At 37.3% G+C, this 19,697-nt stretch overlaps 1 protein-coding gene across 9 annotated transcripts in view; it reads left to right on the top strand.

Annotated features, from left to right (window-relative positions):
- The first annotated feature begins 2,037 nt into the window (after positions 1 to 2,037).
- The window catches only part of ETV1 (ETS variant transcription factor 1), a 95,639-nt gene continuing 77,979 nt past the window's right edge, over positions 2,038 to 19,697 (top strand). For 2 of the 9 annotated variants that reach the window (XM_036863927.1, XM_036863926.1), the window contains exons 1-2: positions 6,355 to 6,470; positions 14,449 to 14,502. Coding sequence is in view for 8 of the 9 variants with exons in the window: in XM_036863926.1 (XP_036719821.1) it covers positions 6,458 to 6,470; positions 14,449 to 14,502 (67 nt within the window). In the remaining variant the exon portion in view is untranslated. The other 7 variants (XM_036863919.1, XM_036863920.1, XM_036863922.1 and 4 more) reach the window with 7 other exon arrangements.

Raw genomic sequence — 19,697 nt, 5'->3', positions numbered from 1 at the left:
TCTCCCCACTCCTTTATTCTCTTCCTTTCCTCTTTCGCAGCTTTTCTCATATGCAGTGTATGTACCCCGTAATTATCTCCCTGTGAGTCTTCCTTTAATTTCGGACTTATTTTTTTCCCCCCTCTTTGTTGCTCCCAGACCCAAGCCTCCTTTTCCTCATCTTCTAGTATTTGTTCGTTGACGGAACAGAGAGGAGGTAGCGAGGCAGAAAAAGTTTTGTGGTTTGGAAAACTTGGGCCTTTATTGTGTCATTTCCCTTGCCCCGCCACGCCCCCAACCACGTGACCAAGAAAGGCCTGAATTTTGTGAATGGAGCCGAAAGGTGGCTGCAGGGGCGGGAGAGGCTCCGCCTCTTTTCCTAAAGCGGCCAATCCCCTAGCGGAGCGCTGCGGGGTCAGCAATAAACAACAGTGGGCTGGGAACAGACGGTAAATTATTGGCTGCCGGGAGAACCTCGCGGGGGCTGAGTCTGAAGCTCCGCCCCCTCCCGGTTACCATCGTTACCCGTCAGGCTCCGGCAGCAGAGAAGGTCTTTGGAAACTGTTGCTCAGGTTACGGGGGCTGGGTTATCCCGGGAGTGCTGGGCGGCGGGACACCCTTGCCGCCTGACTGCACCCTCAGAAAGTACCCTAGAGCCTCACGATGCCAGCCTCGAGGCCAGGCTGCGCCCGAACCCCTCCCCGGCTCGTGTAAATGTGCAGTTCCCGCTCAAAATGCTTGTAGGTGCGCGCCTTAGGACAGGCTGACTCTGATTTATTACTTTCAGGGAACGCACGGTGCGTGTCCTTGCTGTCCACAGTTATTGGGTGTTTCCCCAGTAATAAGTTTTTTTTTTGTTAATATTAAAAATTGTTTTGACCCATGACCTCCATGGGTCCGGAATTGAGCCTTGTGCGCTCACACTCCGGTTTAACACGGCTCCATAACGTTTCATTTAAGGAAGGAAACTTTCAATTAGAAATTAAGAACTGCAGCACGTTTCCCAAAGGGCTGAACAGCTGCCGGAAACATCGTTTGGTCTCTAGCTCTGGTCGCCACCAGGATCACAAATGAATTTCAACACCACTGAGTCCCTGGTCCCATCCCCGAGGCCTCTCATCCCCGGTTGGGCCGAGGCTTCTTAAGTGACTCTTTTCAGCTCTAAGCCCCGTAGGAGGGTCAGGGCAAGTGGTTTCAGAATTGCAGCCCTCACTTTTTAACGTCCTAGTCATTGTCCTTGAAACCCGACGCCCCTCGCCTCTCTCCCCCAACTCCCGGCTCTGGCTGTTTAAAAGCTGGAGAGGAAGTGAAAGCGTCAAGTACAGTAAGTGACACCCTCCGCCTCCGTGTATACATAACAAAAGCTCAGGAAACGTGCGGGTCGCTAGGATATCCGAGCCACCCCAACCTATCCCTGCTCCTCCCCACCTCCACCAGGGACTGGAAACACCTTGTCCCAGTGCACACGTGAGACAAATTTTATTTAAATACTTTCCCTCACCTAGATCGCTCTGTAGTTCTCCCTTCCAACGCAACCACTCCTGAAGCAATTCCTCTGCTTCTCCCAGGTGCTTTCCCCATAGATTTTACTGTCCCATGAAAGATTTACTTGAGGATGACGTTAAAAAAATAATGTTTTTGATGCGCCATAATGGTTATGGTGGGTGTTGAAAAATGGGAAGAGAACCTGGGCCAAAAACTTAGTGGGAACGAGGCTATAGTGTGAGGTGGGCTCCTTATCAGGTTCAAAGTAGAGGGGCTGGAGATCTTGAGGGAGGGGTGGTGGGAGACTAAGGAGGCACGGTCTTGGTGGATCGCGCTTCGGAGTATATATCTGACCCGAACGAATGTGCTTTAGGAAATCAGACCAATTAGTGGACCAAACACACCAGTAAGGAGAACTGGTGACTCGAAACACATGGCTTCGGTGTCCCCGAGCGCCTTAACAATAAGCAGCTGGTTAGGACGGCAGTCGATTTGCTCTGTGGCGTTTCCAGGCAGTGGTCACCGCGCCAGCCGGTGGAGCACGGGTACGGGCAGAGGGGCGCGGGAGATTCACGAGCAGGGGCAGCAAGCCTCCTGATTGACAGCCCGAAATCCGATCTTGTGAAAGAGACGCGGAGCCAATGGGAGGCAGCGATCCATCAGTTTGGATTGGAGGCCCCTGGAGGAGAAGTAGAGGAAAAACCACCGAATTGAGCTCTGTCAGAGGCGCTTTCGGCTTCCAAGGGGGAAGTGCTGGGCAATAATTAATGTTTTTATTAAAATTGGAGGGAATTTTTTGCAGCCGTTCGCCTAGCGTGGCCTTCAGGTGGGTCTATCCAACAACTTTTTATGTCTCTCCAGATAATTGCATGGTTGTGGGTTGCAAAAACTATCCTTATGAAAGAGGTGTCTCCGTCTCTTTAGTCCCGTTAGGTGCAAAGCAAGTCTCGTTGATCGCCATTGCTAGTTTTGCACACGTTTGCGAATCAGAGCTGCCCGGTACACCGACCGCGCAGGGAAACATCGAGAGTGTAAATAAATACATCGCCTCTGGTTCGGATTTTTGCTACTGCCGAAAATATGTAAATTGTGAACTCTCTTGGCTCTCTTTGGATCCAGGTGAAGGAGGCGGTGTAGGGAGGGTTATTTTTGTGAATGGGACTGTCGGAGGGTAATTAGCTATGCAAATTCAAGAGCTTCATTCATGATTTTTTTTTTTTTTTTTTTTTTTTTTTTAGCCTAAAAGCCATCTTGTTCCCCTCTAGGTTGATAGAAGTCCAGATCCCGAGGAAATCTCCAGCTAAATGCTCAAAATATAAAACACTGAGCCAAGATTTGCGAAGAGCAGCAGAATGGATGGATTTTATGACCAGCAAGTGCCTTACATGGTCACCAATGTGAGTGATCAGTTCGAAAGTTGCTGTTTATAAACTTGACTCCGACGGAGGGGGTGGGGTGGGGAGGAGGGAGAGAATGAGAAGGGAGGGGGCAAGGGGGCTGGGATTGCAGATACTTTATCTGCTTTGTTGCCACTGTAGGGCGACTCTGCTTCTAGAAGCCCAATCTTCAAAATGAGCTTACCTTTCAGTGATTTGGATAAGGCATAGTTTTGTTTTTAAGACTCCTTTTTCTGATTAAAGTGCTCAAGATGAGTGGAAGAGGAGATGGAGGGCAGCAGCAGCTGCTGCTCTCAAAGTTTTTGGCTGGGTTTGTCTGCCACATTGAAAAGAATGAAGTTGAGACAAATGCTGACACTTTTTGTTTATATGGGGTTTTTTTTTTTTCATTGTCTCTTTTATATTTTTCATTTCACCACTCTGTTTTTGTTCTTTTTTTAGGGGGGTATCAGAGAGAATAAAATTCACTGTGTTTTAATCTAGCTTTGATCCAGCCTAAAACGACTTTAAGTGTAATTGCTTAATGTTGTTTTGATGTTGAGATACCATGAATATATGACTGATAAATAGTGTATTACCATCGGCACAGGGAAGCAACTCTCCCTGGCTGTTGAGTTCTCAGCATAAGCTTTCACTGTCAAATGAACACAGAAAATGATTATTGGAATTGATACGATGGACTTTTATTTTGCTATTTAGGGAGAAGATCCAGTAGACTTTTGTATGCATGTGTATTTCTATGTGTGTGTGACATGTGAGGTTTACATTCTTTTAAAGGATTTTATCTTTCCCTTTGTAGAATCAGCGTGGGAGAAATTGTAACGAGAAACCAACAAATGTCAGGAAAAGAAAATTCATTAACAGAGATCTGGCTCATGATTCAGAAGGTGAGGTTTGATTTTGGGCTGAATCCCCCCTCTTAACCTATACTTCCCACCCTCATAAAGAAGAGAAGCACTTCAGTCTTACCTTAAGAATAATACACTTTCAAATTACTGCGTTTAACCAAGACTTTTATTTGGAGCAATTAACATGATGTGACAGTTTGCATTGAGGGATATTTTATGGCTCTGTCACAAACTAATGCAAGAAGGAAATAAAAACTTAACAGTGACATCCTTCTTTTAATCATTCTTTTGTGTTTAAATACCTTTGTCCATATGGCATACAAGTAATCCCATACACTAAGGTAACAATTTTGAAATATCCAACACAGTGGGGCAAATTAGGCAGCTGTGCACACTGCTTAATTTCTCTTTTCTCCTCTATTAGAAGTTGAGCAATATAAGTGATTGTTTGATTTCCCATCCCCTTACACTAAAACCATATACTGTTATCAAACTTTTCATTGATGATTTTGATGACCACATGGTGAGGCCTTAAAATGTTCAATGAATCATAATCAAGGCCTAATTAATAATTATAATACCTATTTGGGAAATTGGATTACAGATTCTTTTTATGAACTGTTGGTAGGAGGTCAATATATTATAAATTATTCCAGCCCTATGCAGGCATTCATAATAAACTTACCATACTTAGATTTAATTACCAAAGTTCAGTTTGCCATTTAGATTAGGTATATTGAATTCTGAAACATCCTCAAATCTTCATATAAGTATAAATAAGTTACACATGCCTCTCCCTCCCCACTATGACAGAATACACAGTTTTGGACTTGATAATAAACAGGTACCAGAGAATTATCTCTCTGACTTTTGTAAACCTATTACTGTAGAAATTTTCTTCTAAAATCTTGTATTTAAAAGTTGTCCCTTTTAGTTTTGAGGCATTGAACTTCAAAACATATAGAACTTTGAGAATTATACAATGTACTGCTACATATTTTATATAAGATTCGGAAGATAGAAATAAAACGTTTTTCAGTCGTTCTGATTTTTCCCCTACTACTGTTTTAGCAATCGTTGAATATATTTAAGAAAGGTTTCTGTGGATGGACATGCCTTTTACCTCAGCCTTTTTGAGTTCTAGTGTATGCGTGTTGTTTGAGGTCCCTAAGCTTATTTATTAAGCTAACTGTTAAAAAGGGGGAAAAAAAAGATATTGAGAAGTATTGCTTAATAGGCATCAAAATGGGCAGGATTATTGATATAATTAAGTTATAAATCCTGATTTCTTTTTATATTGATGCCCCTCCTCAAATTAAATTGATCTATAGTACTAATTTCATGACAAACATTTCCATTTAATGTAGGCTAAAGGTTTGCCAATCTTTTGTTTATGTCTTTGACTTGTTTTTTTAGAACTCTTTCAAGATCTAAGTCAATTACAGGAAACATGGCTTGCAGAAGGTAAGGCAAAAAATTGCTTTCAAAGGAGGGGAAAAGCAACTCTAGAAGGGGAAAAAAAAAAAGTCCTGAACTTGCTGTCTTAATGTTCAGCCCAATTAATTGAGCTCTAAAAGAGCCACCTCATGTGTCATGCATACATTAGAGCCTCTGATGAGTTTGTCTTCGGGGAATCTGGGACTGCACTACCCAGTGTCATCACAAATTACCAGGAGAAATTGCTTCCAGCTCACAATCACATCTGCTTTTGGCAAGAACTAATGCACCAAGACTTCAAGTTCTAAGCCTCTGTTCAGATTTTAATTGCAATTGATCAGGTTTATATTATTGTACCTCGAGAGACCTCCTAGAGCCAGAACTCAGCTTGCTGTTTCCTTTAGAACAGCGCATATCATTATTTGGTGTTCTGGTGGAGGACTTTTCTGATGGCAGAAATTAGTTTCTCTGGGTTCATCAGGACGGGATGCTTCAAGATTTAAGTGCAAGTGTCTTCTTTCCACCTTGTTCACAACACAGAACGTTAGGTGTGTATCCAATGCTAAGGAAATCCATGGCTTTAAAATAAATCTTGGGGGGATTGGAGGATTTTAAAAATGTTTTCTGTTTGTTACTATGATGTGATGTTTGTTGAAATTGACCTTTGCTATTATAACACTTTTATTAGGATTTATTTAATATAGCAAGGAGATATTTAAAGGCATTACTTTTATTTTTGATTGCTTTTTGATAAAATTTGTGTTGCAGTCTATTGTATCTTTTATTGTGAAACTTTATTTTATAGGAACAAGGAGATATTGCTTCAGTACAGCTTTATACAACTTGAGAAATGTCTAATGTTGAGGGACTTTTGTTGGCGTCTATAATTTGAAATTTTTCTTTTGGATTTGTTATACTAAATGTGAAATAATAATTTTATCCTACGATGTGTTTTGTGGGAAATACAAAGAGAAAATTATAGATATTTAGGTATTGAGTATAGTTGTGTTATTTCTGTCTTTGCATTACATGGGAAACATGCAATTTTTGGAACAGATTTTTAAGATGGTTCAAAGAAGAGAGAGGGTCTCTTTAAATGGAACCCAAGCATTGCTGTTGCTACTTTGAGGCAGACTGCTGTGTTTTTTCTAGTGGTCTTGCTTGCAGTTGATCAAGTTGCTGTTAGCATGTAAAATAAGTTTCTTTGTTTTGCTGATATTCTAGTTCTTCCAAAGGGCTTCTGCAATCTTTATAAAGCTTTTAAGTTAAATAGCTTTTCCAGTATCCCTTTGCAAGGGTGATTGTATTTGTATGTTAATGAAAGGTAAGTATTAATGAAAGTTTTAGTTACATTTAAAGGTCATTTTGCTTGTCACTGTAAATGAAACTTATTGCAGTAGATTACTTATTATTGCAACATAAGCCATATATTCAAATGTAACTTTCTCAAGAAAAATCTGCACAGAGGCTCTTGCATGAATTTTATCTGTTAGTTTTGCAAAGTTAAATGTTGTGAGAACATTATGTTTATGAGGGAATTTATTCGCTTATCCAGAATACCTTCAGATATCTATTTTAATTGTTCTGGAAGGTTTGTTGGTTCTTAAGATGTTGAAGTCTCATTGATTCCAAGTCAGTGCACTTGCTGGCAGATTTTGAATGTGCACAGCAACTCTGTTCCTGGAATTTAAAAATGTGGAATCTGTGACAGACTCTTACCATTTTATAATCAGTTTCAGTGCAGTGTTTTACTTTTGACTTGTTTTGTTTCTTTGTCCCTCAGATAAGTGATTTGGTAATTCATCCAAGTTTATTTTAAAACTCTGCACTGAATATTCTTACCCATGATAATTAACTTAACCTGTAAATCAGATCTGAAGATTTAGCTTTATATAAAATAAACCTAGAAAATGATTGATGTATTTGAAAGAACATGGACTTTTACTTAGAAAAGAATTTATAAGCTTAAATAAGTTCAGGAATTAATCCTCGGAGTGTTTTATTGAATACCCAGGTGGGCTCCTATTTACAAACCATGAGTAAGATTGCATTTTAGGATAATTTAAACATTTTTCCAGAATACTTTACAAATTTATCCTATCATAATATAAGCATAACATTAATTTTATTTTTAAAAATCTAAGAGTAAGAAGAGAGGTGGGTTTTTAAAATTGTCTGTTAATGGACTGCACATTTATTTTTAGCAATTTTATATAATTATGCTATTTGCATTAGCATTTTAACTTATCCCACATCTTGAACAATATTAGCTAAGAAGAGATCTCAAAATTATACTAGTTTATTTGTAGCTAGATCTGTTCATTTATGTTCTTCTGGTCATCCAGAAATTAAAACATTGCCAAACTGGCAGACTATAAACGGTTTACATATTTCTTTTCATAATTCTTTATCGCCAAGAAAGGGACCATGGAATTTTAAGCCATCTTGACCCTTTTTAAAAAGACCATTGGCAATTAACCAAGTTTCTCCCATAAGAATCCCACTGGGAAGTTAAACAGGTCTAAAAATGTTACTAGGCAGGAGAGTCAAGGTAGTCGTAATGTGTCATATGAATTTTTAAAAAATTATCAAAGTCCCTAAATACTTGGGAAATAATATATTGTTTCAGGTTTAATTTATTTTTTTCCTGTAAAAATTTTTATAAGGTAGACCCGAAGTGTAACATGGATTGCTCATAGGTAAATTATTATGGATTATGAAATGTGTTTTATGTCCAAGGAAAAATTTGGATAGATAAGGCAGGACTTATTTGAGGGTGGGGTTGGAACCAGTATTTTCAGTTCACTAAAGTCCTCTCCAAAAAATATGCTTCCATTCTTCCACCAAATTTCTAAACAGGGATCAAAAATATGTTTTTGAAGAATATAACTTTATATTAGTATCACTTTTGAAGTACTAACACTGCAATTTTAAGGTTTTTTAACATATATGCCACGATTTAAAATAATCACATCATATTCTGAAAAAAATTGAAAACGTAATGTTTTCAGTGACCACAGTAGCAGTTAAAAAAGTGAAGAATGTGCTTATTTTAAATTTTGCCATAGCCACTGTATATTGTCATTTTACTGTGTACAACTCTTTATTGATTCTTTGACTTTTGAATTAGATTGCCACTGACAGAAAGGCAATTCCAATTATTTGATCCCATGAAATAATGAGTTCAAATATCAATTCTATCAACATCCTGGTAACGTCCTGTTTTTTTAAGTGGTGCTTTAAGGAAGGGCGTCCTAGAAATTCATAGTTAAAATGGAACCTTTTGTGTGTGGGGGGGGGGACAGAAATAGAAGGATGTAAAATTGAGTTAAAAGAGGATCACATTCTTTTAAAGTTGCTTGTTAAAGTTTACCTTTAACACAACTTAAAGAAAAATAATACATTTCATATGTATCTAATATAAATACATAGCAACTTTTGAGTGTTATCTTTGATGTTGGTCTAGATGTCCTTGAGGTTTCTTTTCATCAGTAATATTAAGGAAAATTGTCGACAGTGGTTCGCTGCCATCAGGGTAGAATGTTTTTCAATTGTGTTGTAAGTCAAGTTTCATGCTGCCAGGACACTTGAGTCAAAGTTGTGCCTCCAAGAATAACCTTTCTGCACTAAAGATTATTCTTACCTCATGCCCTCATGCTGATAAGCTTTTTTCCTTTTGTTATATGTGAACTTCTATTAATAGTCAGGTTTGCTGAAAAGTAGAGATGTCATTCTATCTCCTCAGTTCACTTTAGTGGCTGACACTAAATTTATAATCAAAATCATTTATTATGAATTTCCTCAAATAATATGTGCTCTTGTTACTCAATATACATAATGCCACCCATAATACACAGTAGTCATAATGTACTCATTTTTATTTTTTAAAAACTAGACTGTTTCTTTTTGAAACGGAACATAAATTGGGTATGTACTCATGATTTTTTTTTTAAATGTGAGGCAGTAAGGAGAAAAGGCTTTAAAAACTACATTATTTTGTGTGGTTTAAATAAAAAAGGAATTGAGAATTAGGCATTAAATTACAGAAGTTCATACTATTTCTTAGACTTGAGCAAGAGTCATTGTATGGGGGGAGGGGGGAGCTACTATCCATCTTTTTCTTGTACCAGGAAATACTCTAAACTATGAAACAAAGACTTCTTGTTTGGACTTGATTAAAGGATAGCAGGTAGAGTAGATGTATTCTATTTCTCAACATTTATTGGAAGTATATAAATGCATTTTCATCTAGGGTCTATTTGCAAAATAGAAAAATTTGTTAAAAATAGAATTCGGATTTGGTGTAGCCTAGATATCGGTTTTCCAGAGGGTCCTAATACATGTTAATGAAATATTGCTGAGCTTTTCTAATTCAGTTACAGAAAATGTATAATTTCTTGAATTTCATAATATAACTTTATTTCCTTTGATCTGTGCACAACATTGTAATTAAAATAATAATAATAATAATGATAATAGTAATAGAAGTCAGACCTCAGTAGCATTAGAGAAAATATATGGGTAATAACAACAGCTCTGAGCTACACTTAAGTTTTCAAGCCTCTCTATAGGTTAGAGTTAGGAAATTGAAGTTGATTTGAGACTAAAGACAACTAAAACTTACTGTTTTCTTTCTTTTAGAGCATACAGAAAGAATGCCTTTATCAATATTAAAGATGTTTTTATCATGGGGAAAATGCCCCCTTTTTTCATCTGTTTAAATGTATTTATACTTCTGCATTAATTAATGCTTATACATTGGTACAATCATTTTAATGTTAAAAGCGATGTGGTATAAAACCAGGCTTAGTGGCCTCATGATTATTTTCTTCCATGGCCTGAAGCTTCATTTTAGGATTAAACAAAATACGACTGTGTGAAGGTTGATTTTCTTGTTGTTTTACTTTTATTTAAAAGAAAATTTAAATTTCTTTAGAGAAACTTGTTTCTTAACCCTGTGAGAGTGAAATGCTACTAAGTTCAGCAATAAACTATTATAATCTTAAGATAAAAAGAGCATTTGAATAATAAGCAAGAAAAATAAGGTATTTCTTTAATGGTTTGGCTTTTTTTCCCCCTTCCTTCTTTCCTTACTTCCTTCCATCCATCCGTCCATCCATCCATCCATCCGTCTATCTTTACCTCTTTTCTTTTTTCCTTCTTAGTTTTATACATTCAAGTTTCTGTGACAAATTACCCTATAAAGCAGGATGGGTTAAACATATGTAAATACATATATGGATTTAACTTTGTCATTTATTTAAACGTGTACCTTAATGGATTTGAGCTGTATTTGAGACAGAGCAATAAAACTGGTATGTTTATACTGCAAGTTCAAGTTGACTTGCTTTAGCTCTCTGGAAGGGTGTGACATGAAAAGATTGCGGTTGGGCCCCATGGCTCATGCTGGACTGTGTTTTTGTGAATGGAGGCGGAACTCCAGTTCTGCCTGCTCGTCTGGAGGAATTGCTGAGGAGATCAGCTGTCTCATTCACGGGCAGAAAGAATGACTCATACATCTTCCGCCTTGTTTGGCTCCAGGTCATTGTTACAGTGGATAGAACTGGTTTTAATTAAATATTAACCCCTTTTCAACTTGACATTTGTTTCAGTTGTAATTTTTCCACTTTTTCCCTAGCTTTAAAAGAAAACCTGACAGGCGCCTGGTTTGTAAGAAAAAGGGGGTTTTTACTTGTTTGCAGCCAAACTTAGAAAATATTTCAACACTCACCTTTCCTTAAGTAATGATTATTACTTTATTTGAAGGTTTAAAATAAGCACAAAAGACAGACAAACTCTTGTTTAAAAATTGTCCACTCCCCACCCCAGCCCCGCCCAAGAAATGTTACTTAAGAAAGTATATTAACATTCAAAATAAGGGTTAGTGATTCTGTGACATCAAGATTGTGATTAATATTTTCATGGGTTTCTTTCTCATAATATGTATTGCGATGTAGTAGAACGAGAGAGAAAGAGAGAGAGAGAGAGAGAGGAGAAACAACTTTGGATAATAATCTAGGTAAATAGCTGAGAGTGCAAATACTTCCCTTTTAAAGGCGAAGTCCTGAGACTTGATGGCAACTTGTCTATTAATGTGTGATGAACTGATAGAAGCGCTCCAGCTATTACCAGTAAAATCCACATGCTTCATCTTCTTGAAAGCCTTTTATTGGTCTTTTGGTATATACTTTCTCTTCTCCTTTCGTACTCCTTCCCCTTCCTCTTTAATTACAGAGTGTGGGGAAACATTTTCATTCCCCAAAGGTGATTATTCCAAGCAGAGTTTATTATAGATAGCAGTGAAAAAACTAATTTATTTTTAGGTTGGCCTCTATTGTTAATTTTCCACTTTGGAGTTGGTGTGGCTTGCCGCAAATTTTCAGGAAGCTGTAGTTTGCTACTTCACAGAATTCCCCGTGAATGGAGGAAAAAAAAGGAAATGTACGATACGAGTGTGGCAATACTTTGTCATATTTTCCTTGCCCAGATCCAACTTGTGTTTTTCGTTAGCTGCTTTCCTTTGACTCTAACTTGAAGTTAGAGGTAGACTTCAGCTTTTGTCTATTTAAGTAGCATGCTGCTTCATTTGGTCTATTCAGTTTCTTAAGATTAGCTTCTGTGAAAATGTGAGTCATATGTTTTTTGTTAAAATTCTGGAATATGTTCAGGCATAAGTGTGAAGTATTTATTCAGTATGTTAAGGAGTTAGAACAGAAATAGCAGTTCTTATTCTTTTTTACAAAATTGTTGGTATGTAGCTATTTTCTGTATTTGTGAGGTATAACTTCTGGTTTCTTCTCCTCCTGAAGTTTTGCCTCCCCAACTCCCATCTCCCAACATACACTGCTTATCCATCATCGATTTTTACGCCTTTCTTGCAGTGATATATATCATTGAATTGCAACTTTGTCTTTTGATAGTAAGAAAAAAAAAGTCTGGCCTTTGGGACAGTCATACCAGCATATTCTGTTACAAATACATTTTTGTTACTCACCCGCTATTTTTAACTATTCCTGTAAAGGGATATTACGTTTTTATTAGATTCTTGTAAATGTTGGCTTTTTAAAAGCATAGTGATTGCTGTGGTTGATAATTTTGCATCTCAGTAGTTATCTGGGTTTAGCTGTTAATTTCAAAGGAAAACCAAAACCTGTGGATATGGTGGGAAAAATGTGTAAGATTTGATTCTGTCTGCCCACTGTTATTTATTAAATAGATATTAAAAACATTTTTGTAATTTTTTTGGTGAAAAGACTTATTTTAATGGATACTCCTCCACTTATAATTTGTGAGTCTTTGAGAAAAATCAGGTTTACTGTACTGTCAAAAAAATGTTTATAGCTAAGAGAATGCTAATGTACAAATTTTAGCTGCGATTTTGATCCGTCTCCAATATAATTCATTAGCAGTAATGATAATAAACTTGCATTGTAATGATTTGAGTAGTACTTCGTGTGTGAATTGAAATAAAGGGATGGGTGGTGGAGGTTTGGAAAGAAGAATATAGGTAACGTTTCTTGAGTATCTGATATTGTGTCTGGCGTTGTGTTTAGACTATTCCATTTAATCCTCATGAAAAACCTATATTATCACTATTAAACTGATGAGTAAAATGGAGTTCAAAGAGGTTGAATAATGTTACGCAGTTTACACAGCATAACATAGAACAATGATTTGAAGTTTGTTGGCCTTTAGTTAACCTTGGTATCAGGTATTAGTGGAATCGGAAGAAAAAAGCACCTCTTCCTCCAGTACAGGCTGATCAAATAGGTATCAGTTCTAATTTGGAAAAAAGTGCTTAATTTGTTTGGTTTCCTTAAGTGGCAGAGGATGGAATTTGTCTTCAATAAACTTAAGTATTGGTGTACAGAAGAAAGTTGTTAGAAAATAATTGAATGTCAAACTGCATATGTCTTGGTAATAGGCAAGATTATCATTTGTTCCGCTCTTAATAATATAACATAAATTTTATTCAACCAAATATTTGTTTTTTTAAATCCTATTAAATAAGCTGATACAACAGACATTTTAATTCTATGTATGTTGTGTTCCTTTTTTATATAGAATTTTTAAAATGTAGAATTTCTTTTTATATGAATTTTTTTTCCTAACTCAATTACCAACACAAAACTTTTTCAACAAAGACTGATTATGTTAATAAGAATTCCCCATGCAGAATAGGCACTTTTAAAAAAATTAATTGACATCTGTTTTAGTATGACTTGATTGGATAAAAAGTTTCACTATTAGATAGTACTAGTAAAGTAATACTAGCTAATCAGGTTATAGCTAAAGTTAATTAGGATGATAACTCATTATAAACCCAGCTTTTATATAGTTTGTATGTGTGTAAGTGTGCATATTTGTGTGTGCAGATGAAAACTCATTTGTGTAATATGTCAATTTGGAATAGGTTATTTTGACGTCTAAATTAACTGTGATGAAAATATTCTAGAAGTGAAAAATATACTTGTGTTTCGATTGCCGAATACATTAAGTACTTGCTCTTCAGAATTTTTTTCCTTTCCTAAAAATAGGGTAGTCATTTGACATTAGGACTGATGAAATAGTGATATTCTTTTGTTAGTGCTAAATAGTCAGCTGGAAAATATTTTGCATGAAAAGATGGAGTTTGTTTTTATTATTTATTATTTTTATTATTGTGACCATAATCATTGAGATATAATATTTTATTATATATGACCAAAATCAATGATAATCTTTTCATGTAAAAAACTTTGTCACATATTTTGGCCAAATTTAGGGCAAACGTTTTTAATTATGGTAGTCTAACTGGCAGTAGACCGAACATATCAAAAGCAGACGTTTCTAAAAAGCAGAGGGATATGTGTAGTAATTACACATCATTTGAAAGAATTGTGTGGTTAATTTAAATGGGCCGCTTAAGCACCGGCAGTAGGTGAATTGAAATACTTCTTACTCCATTCTTGCAAAAACAAAAAACAAAAACCAAAAAAAAACCCACTGCATCTAATGGAATTCCTATAGCTTCTTTTATTTTGCATGTTTCTTTTATTTCCATGTGGCAGGTGAAATTCACAGGGATTAGAACTGCCACCATTTTATTTCTGACATATGTGTTTTCTGCTTGACATTGATGATGGCTTCTATTTCTCCTCCCAAATATTGCTGTCAATGCCATTTTAAATAGGAGCTCATTGGCAAATAATCATAGGTTTGGTCTCAGTCTAAAAAGCTCTTCCATGAGAGATCTTACTTGACATTCTTTATGCCTTGGCAGTTTCTCTCTTAATTTTGTTTTCATTTCTTTTTTTCTTCAGCTCAGGTACCTGACAATGACGAGCAGTTTGTGCCAGACTATCAGGCTGAAAGTTGTAAGTATAGTATGACTCATCTCTTGAACTTTTCTTTGTCTTTGTTTCCTGCTTTTATCCTTTCTCTTTGGTTGGTCTCCACTTCCAGTGTCTTTTCTTGCATTGTGTCCGTGCCTTTTTAGCTTACAGTCATGAGGTGATTGTATTTGTCAGGTTGTGACATCAGTAGAACCCCTGTAGGATCTGAGCAGAGCTTAGGAAAACTGATTGGATTGAAAGAGGGTTCTGTTCTCTATTTCGTTGATATCCTTGGAGAAGAAACAGGGTGTGATCCACGAATGTGCAAGTGTTTACTTCCAGCTTTTCAGTATGTTCAGCAGGAAGAAGTGTGTGTGCTGATGGGAGACGGTCAGTAGTTCAAATCCTTATGAGATTTATTGTATAACATAAAAATCTTAGACCACACATCCTCTGGCTTATTGTATTATTTTACACTCATGAACTTTCACCTGCTTGGATTTGATTTTTAGCCTCATTATCTGCTTCCTGGTTGCAGTCACACAAATGCAAGTAGCCATTGGCTTCTCTTAGGATCCCTTCTGTGTTTCTTTCCCGGAGCCTTGCTCCAGGGCCTGTCATAGCATGCGAGAGGAGTGATTCAGGGGTTCTCCCCTCCTCTAATCGCAGAATGAGCATTTTGCCTGTATCAACATGGTTGCTTCGGGGTTTACTTCCCATATTTATGGTTTGCCTCTATCAGCAAACTGCAGCTATTGACCCGAGGTGTGAATAGTAAAGAAAAGGGTATAAATGCCATCCTGATTATCAAACTGACCTAATACATTTTTGTTCTTTTAGCACCAATTAAAGCTCTAACTTGTTTCATTTTTCCAAGCTATTGAGGGTTTCACAGGAGGCGGTAGCAACAGCAACAACAGAGGCTTAATACCTTACAACTTATCAAACCCATATTTTCACACCTAATATCATAAATCTAACACAAATACCTACGTTACTTTGAGTAACAGATGTTCGTGTGCAATGTTTTCAAATTTTATGTTTGGTATCTTACATTTCCCAGTTGTCAAGGGTTGTAAGAGGTTTCTTCCAGATTCTCTCCCGTGTTACATATTTTAGCTCGGCGTCATTAAAAAGTTTTTTTCATTTGTGGTAAAATATATTTTACAGAAAATTTGAATCATTTTTAAGTGTGCAGTTCGATGGCAGTCACGTTGTTGTGCAAACATCAACACCATCCATTTCCAGAACTTTCTTATCATCCCTACTGAAAGTCTGTACTTACTAAAAAATAACTCCCCACTTACCCTGCCCCCAGCACCTGGTAACTGCTGTTGTATCAGCTTGATTTTTGATCTGAGAAGAGAATTTTCTGTACTGTTTGATATATTTATTAGACATAGGATTTCAAGAAACCTGTTCAGCTAAGGTTTAGACCTTAATTAGAGACTCTTAGAAATTCCCGGAAGGATGATGGCTAAGGATGACAGCTGGGCAAGGTCTCCCTTTCTTCGGTAAAGTGTGGGAAGAGAATGGTCACATTTCCACATGTCCGTTCCTGTGAGGCACTGGAGTTTTTTTCTAAAAGCTAAACCTGTCATCTGAGTGGGAGAGTTAGTCTCATGGAGTCATTTTATATCTGAAGAAATTGGTAATGATTTTAATACTCTACCAAATGCCTAAAGGTATTTTTTTACTCCTTTTCTTATTTGCCCTCTTTTTGGTTTTTCGTATTCTTGATTAATTCGTCTCCTTGAACTCACTTCTCTAGGTTCACAGCCTATGATTTTTTCTTTCTTTCTTTATTCCTTTGATTACTCCGCTTCTCAAGTCACTCATCTACTTTCCCTCTCTTTCCCAGGGTTCTGTCCCCAGACCTTTCCTCTTCTTTTTCTTGTGCCATGCCAGCACAGTCCCACAGAACTTTCTGCGATGATGGGAATAATCTATGTCTGTACCGTTCAGCATAGGAGCCACTAACCACATTCCTCATTGAGCACTTGAACTGTGGCTAATGGGACGGAAGAAATTAATTTTTAATTTATTTCATTTTTATGACTTTAAATTTATGTGAACACATGTGGCTATCGGCTACTGTGGTCAGCATGCATCTGTCGAGCTATGTCTCCTACGTCGTTTTCTCTCGTGCGGGTCTCCAGTCTGTCCCTGTCTACTGAACATCTAATGTCCCTGATCCACCACTGGGGTCCTTGTGCAAATAAGAAAAACGCAGCCCCTCGGGACTCGCCCGCCCGCCCTCAGCTGAGCATCAGCATAAAATACCATGTACATAGCACCCCCAGTTTTCTTTTTTTTTTTAATGGGGCAGAAGGAAAGAAGCTTTTTTTTAAAATTAATTAATTAATTAATTAATTTATGGCTGTGTTGAGTCTTCGTTTCTGTGCAAGGGCTTTCTCTAGTTGCGGTGAGCGGGGGCCACTCTTCATCGCGGTGCGCGGGCCTCTCACTATCGCGGCCTCTCTTGTTGCGGAGCACAGGCTCCAGATGCGCAGGCTCAGTAGTTGTGGCTCACGGGTCTAGTTGCTCCGCGGCATGTGGGATCTTCCCAGACCAGGGCTGGAACTCGTGTTCCCTGCATTGGCAGGCAGATTCTCAACCACTGCGCCACCAGGGAAGCCCCCCCCCCCCCCGCCCCGGTTTTCAATGTGATGCTCCACTGACAGTTCACTCTCAGCGAGGCCAGTGGTGAAATCTTTACTTTTTTTCTGCCCAGCATCTCTCTTCAACTTCTGTTGACTTTCTAAGTTGATGGCATCACCAATCCAAGCTGAAAACCTTTAATTTATCTTCAGTCCGTCCCAGTTCTTTACCATTAACCTCCCTTTGCCTACCAAGTTGTTAATTCTACGTCTCAAAAGTATCTTAATTTCATGGCTTCGACTCCATTTCTAATATTTCACTGCCTTAGTTCACACCCACGTTCTGCCTCCACGGAACTTGTGAATCAGCCTTTCTGTTGGTGTTCTTGCCTTCAGGTTTCCCTCCTTCCAGTCTGCTCTCTGCAATGATACTAACACACAGCCGTGTGACCTTGTTAATTTTCTCTTTAAACTTCTTTCAGGACAAAGTCCTAATTCTTTAGCTGTACGGACATTGTTCTATAACCTGGGCCTTGGCTGTCTTTTCAGTTTTAACTCTTGCTATCCCAGCACCCTGTGTCTCTCCGTTCTCTAAACTTGAGCCTTTCTAATTTTTCAGTTCGCCGAACAGAGTGAGCTCTCTTATGCCTCTTTACCTTTGCACGTGTTCATTTTGCTTTAAAATTTTTTTAAATTTTTCTTTGCAGTCTGGTGTACCTCCAACTCCAGACTCAGCAGCGAGTTCACCACTCTGAGGTCTTTCTTGACCTTTCTTTGCATCCTTACCCTGCAGAGTTAGACTCTATAGCATCTTGTATCTTCTGTTTATTATAATATTTTAGATACATGTCAGTAAGGCTGTGAACTTCTTGAGGATTAGGAGCATGTCATAGTCAGTATGCCTGGCATGTTTCAGAAGCACGATAAGTAAAGTTGTTGTCATAACCGTGATCAGCTTCTTAGTGCTGATTTTCCCCTAAGTATTTTCGAAGTCCTAATTCCCTTCTTAAGGTAGAGACGTCTGATCATGCCTTAAAGCATTATATATCGTGTCCTTCTGGAAAAACATCCTAAAACCATGAATGTTTAGCCAAGCACTTTCAGAATGCTGAAATTTTATTTTACTTCAGTTAGTGAATATTTACAGTTTAACAAATATGGCTCTGTGACTTGTGAATAAAACACCTAATTATAAAGGGAAACCTATGAACACACGTAAAAATAAATCTGAAATAGTCTAATAAGAAGAAAGTGGAGGTGTGATTTATTTTAAGTTTCACTGACTTAAAGGACTATTGTTCAGATAATGGTGACCAGCTAATTTCAGTCTTCACTGAGGATGGAACAAGAGGGAAATAATTTAAAAAGAGGAATAGGGCATATGGATTAGATTCTAAAGAGCATTTCTGGATGGAGAAGGTTATCAAATATTAGAATTGAAAGGCTATCTTGTCTCCTAAATGCCCTTTACAAATGTTTGATACTTGTCTGTCTGGAAAAGCTTAGTGGGGCATAGGGATCCTATCTCTAGGAATAGAAAGAAACTCCATCCCCTCTGTGTGGCCCGTCTATAACTTCTATGGGGCTATTTTTTTCCAATGGGAATAATCAGATTTCCTTACATACCTCAATCAAATAAAATGCTTCTGTTTTTGCTTTTATTGCTTTAGCCCTTTGGTAAATGTAGGTTAGGAGAATGAATGGCAAGTTTCTGCCCAGCACTGTATTACAGAACATACATTTGACTGTAACGTGTATAAACATATGTAGAAGAGTGGTGAACAGAGCATTCAAAAAAATCTGAAAAATGAAATTAAACCATAACACTGGGGTATTTCCTAAAAATTTTCCTGAGCATTTCTTGTTTTTATTTATAAAGATTTTATGTTGGAAACCTGGAATCTTAATGATGTCACGCTATAGTTTGGTAACCTTTGAAGGATGCTGACGTTTGAAGCATGTATAGACATTAAAAACAAATGAAAACAAACAAAAACATCATACAAGCGCATCCTAGGAATTGAATGCAGGCTAAGAAAAACAATTACGTGGCTCAAACAAACTGTTTCTTAGAAATGAATCTTTTCAGAATTCAGACACTGTGGAAAAAGATAGAATAACTTTAGGATACGCTTTAGTCCGGAGGAAGTAGAATTATATCTCTTCAGAAAAGAGAATTAAAAGAGTATTTAGAATAATAGATGAGCCTTATCTTTCCAGAGTAGATACGAGTTTAGACTGAATTTTTGTAAATCATGTGTTTTAAATTCAATACATCAATAATCTTATATTTTAAATCATATACTTTGAATTTAGTTATACCACTAGTCTTTTAAAATCTACCACCCCTCATTTTCTTCATTTACAAAGTTGTGTGTTACTATTTTTCTAACTTGTTCTTTTGCATTTGATTACATTAGTTCCTTTCCATGTCTCCTCTACAGTGATTCACATGATAGATGATATTCACATTTACATTTTACATTCTCCCAGAACATTCCCAGGGGTTTAGCCAGGGTTATGCAGAATTCCCAGTAGGATAGATCCTTGTAACTCTACACCTTTCTTTCACACCCGAGAAAGAACACTGGAAGGCAAATCAATTAGAATGATGTCATTAAAGGAATAATAACCTTG

The sequence above is a fragment of the Balaenoptera musculus genome, chromosome 9 (genome assembly GCF_009873245.2).
Source record: "Balaenoptera musculus isolate JJ_BM4_2016_0621 chromosome 9, mBalMus1.pri.v3, whole genome shotgun sequence".
In the NCBI taxonomy this organism is placed as follows: Eukaryota; Metazoa; Chordata; class Mammalia; order Artiodactyla; family Balaenopteridae; genus Balaenoptera; species Balaenoptera musculus.
Note: the sequence above shows the minus strand (reverse complement) of the source record. Positions and strands in the feature narration are given on the sequence as shown.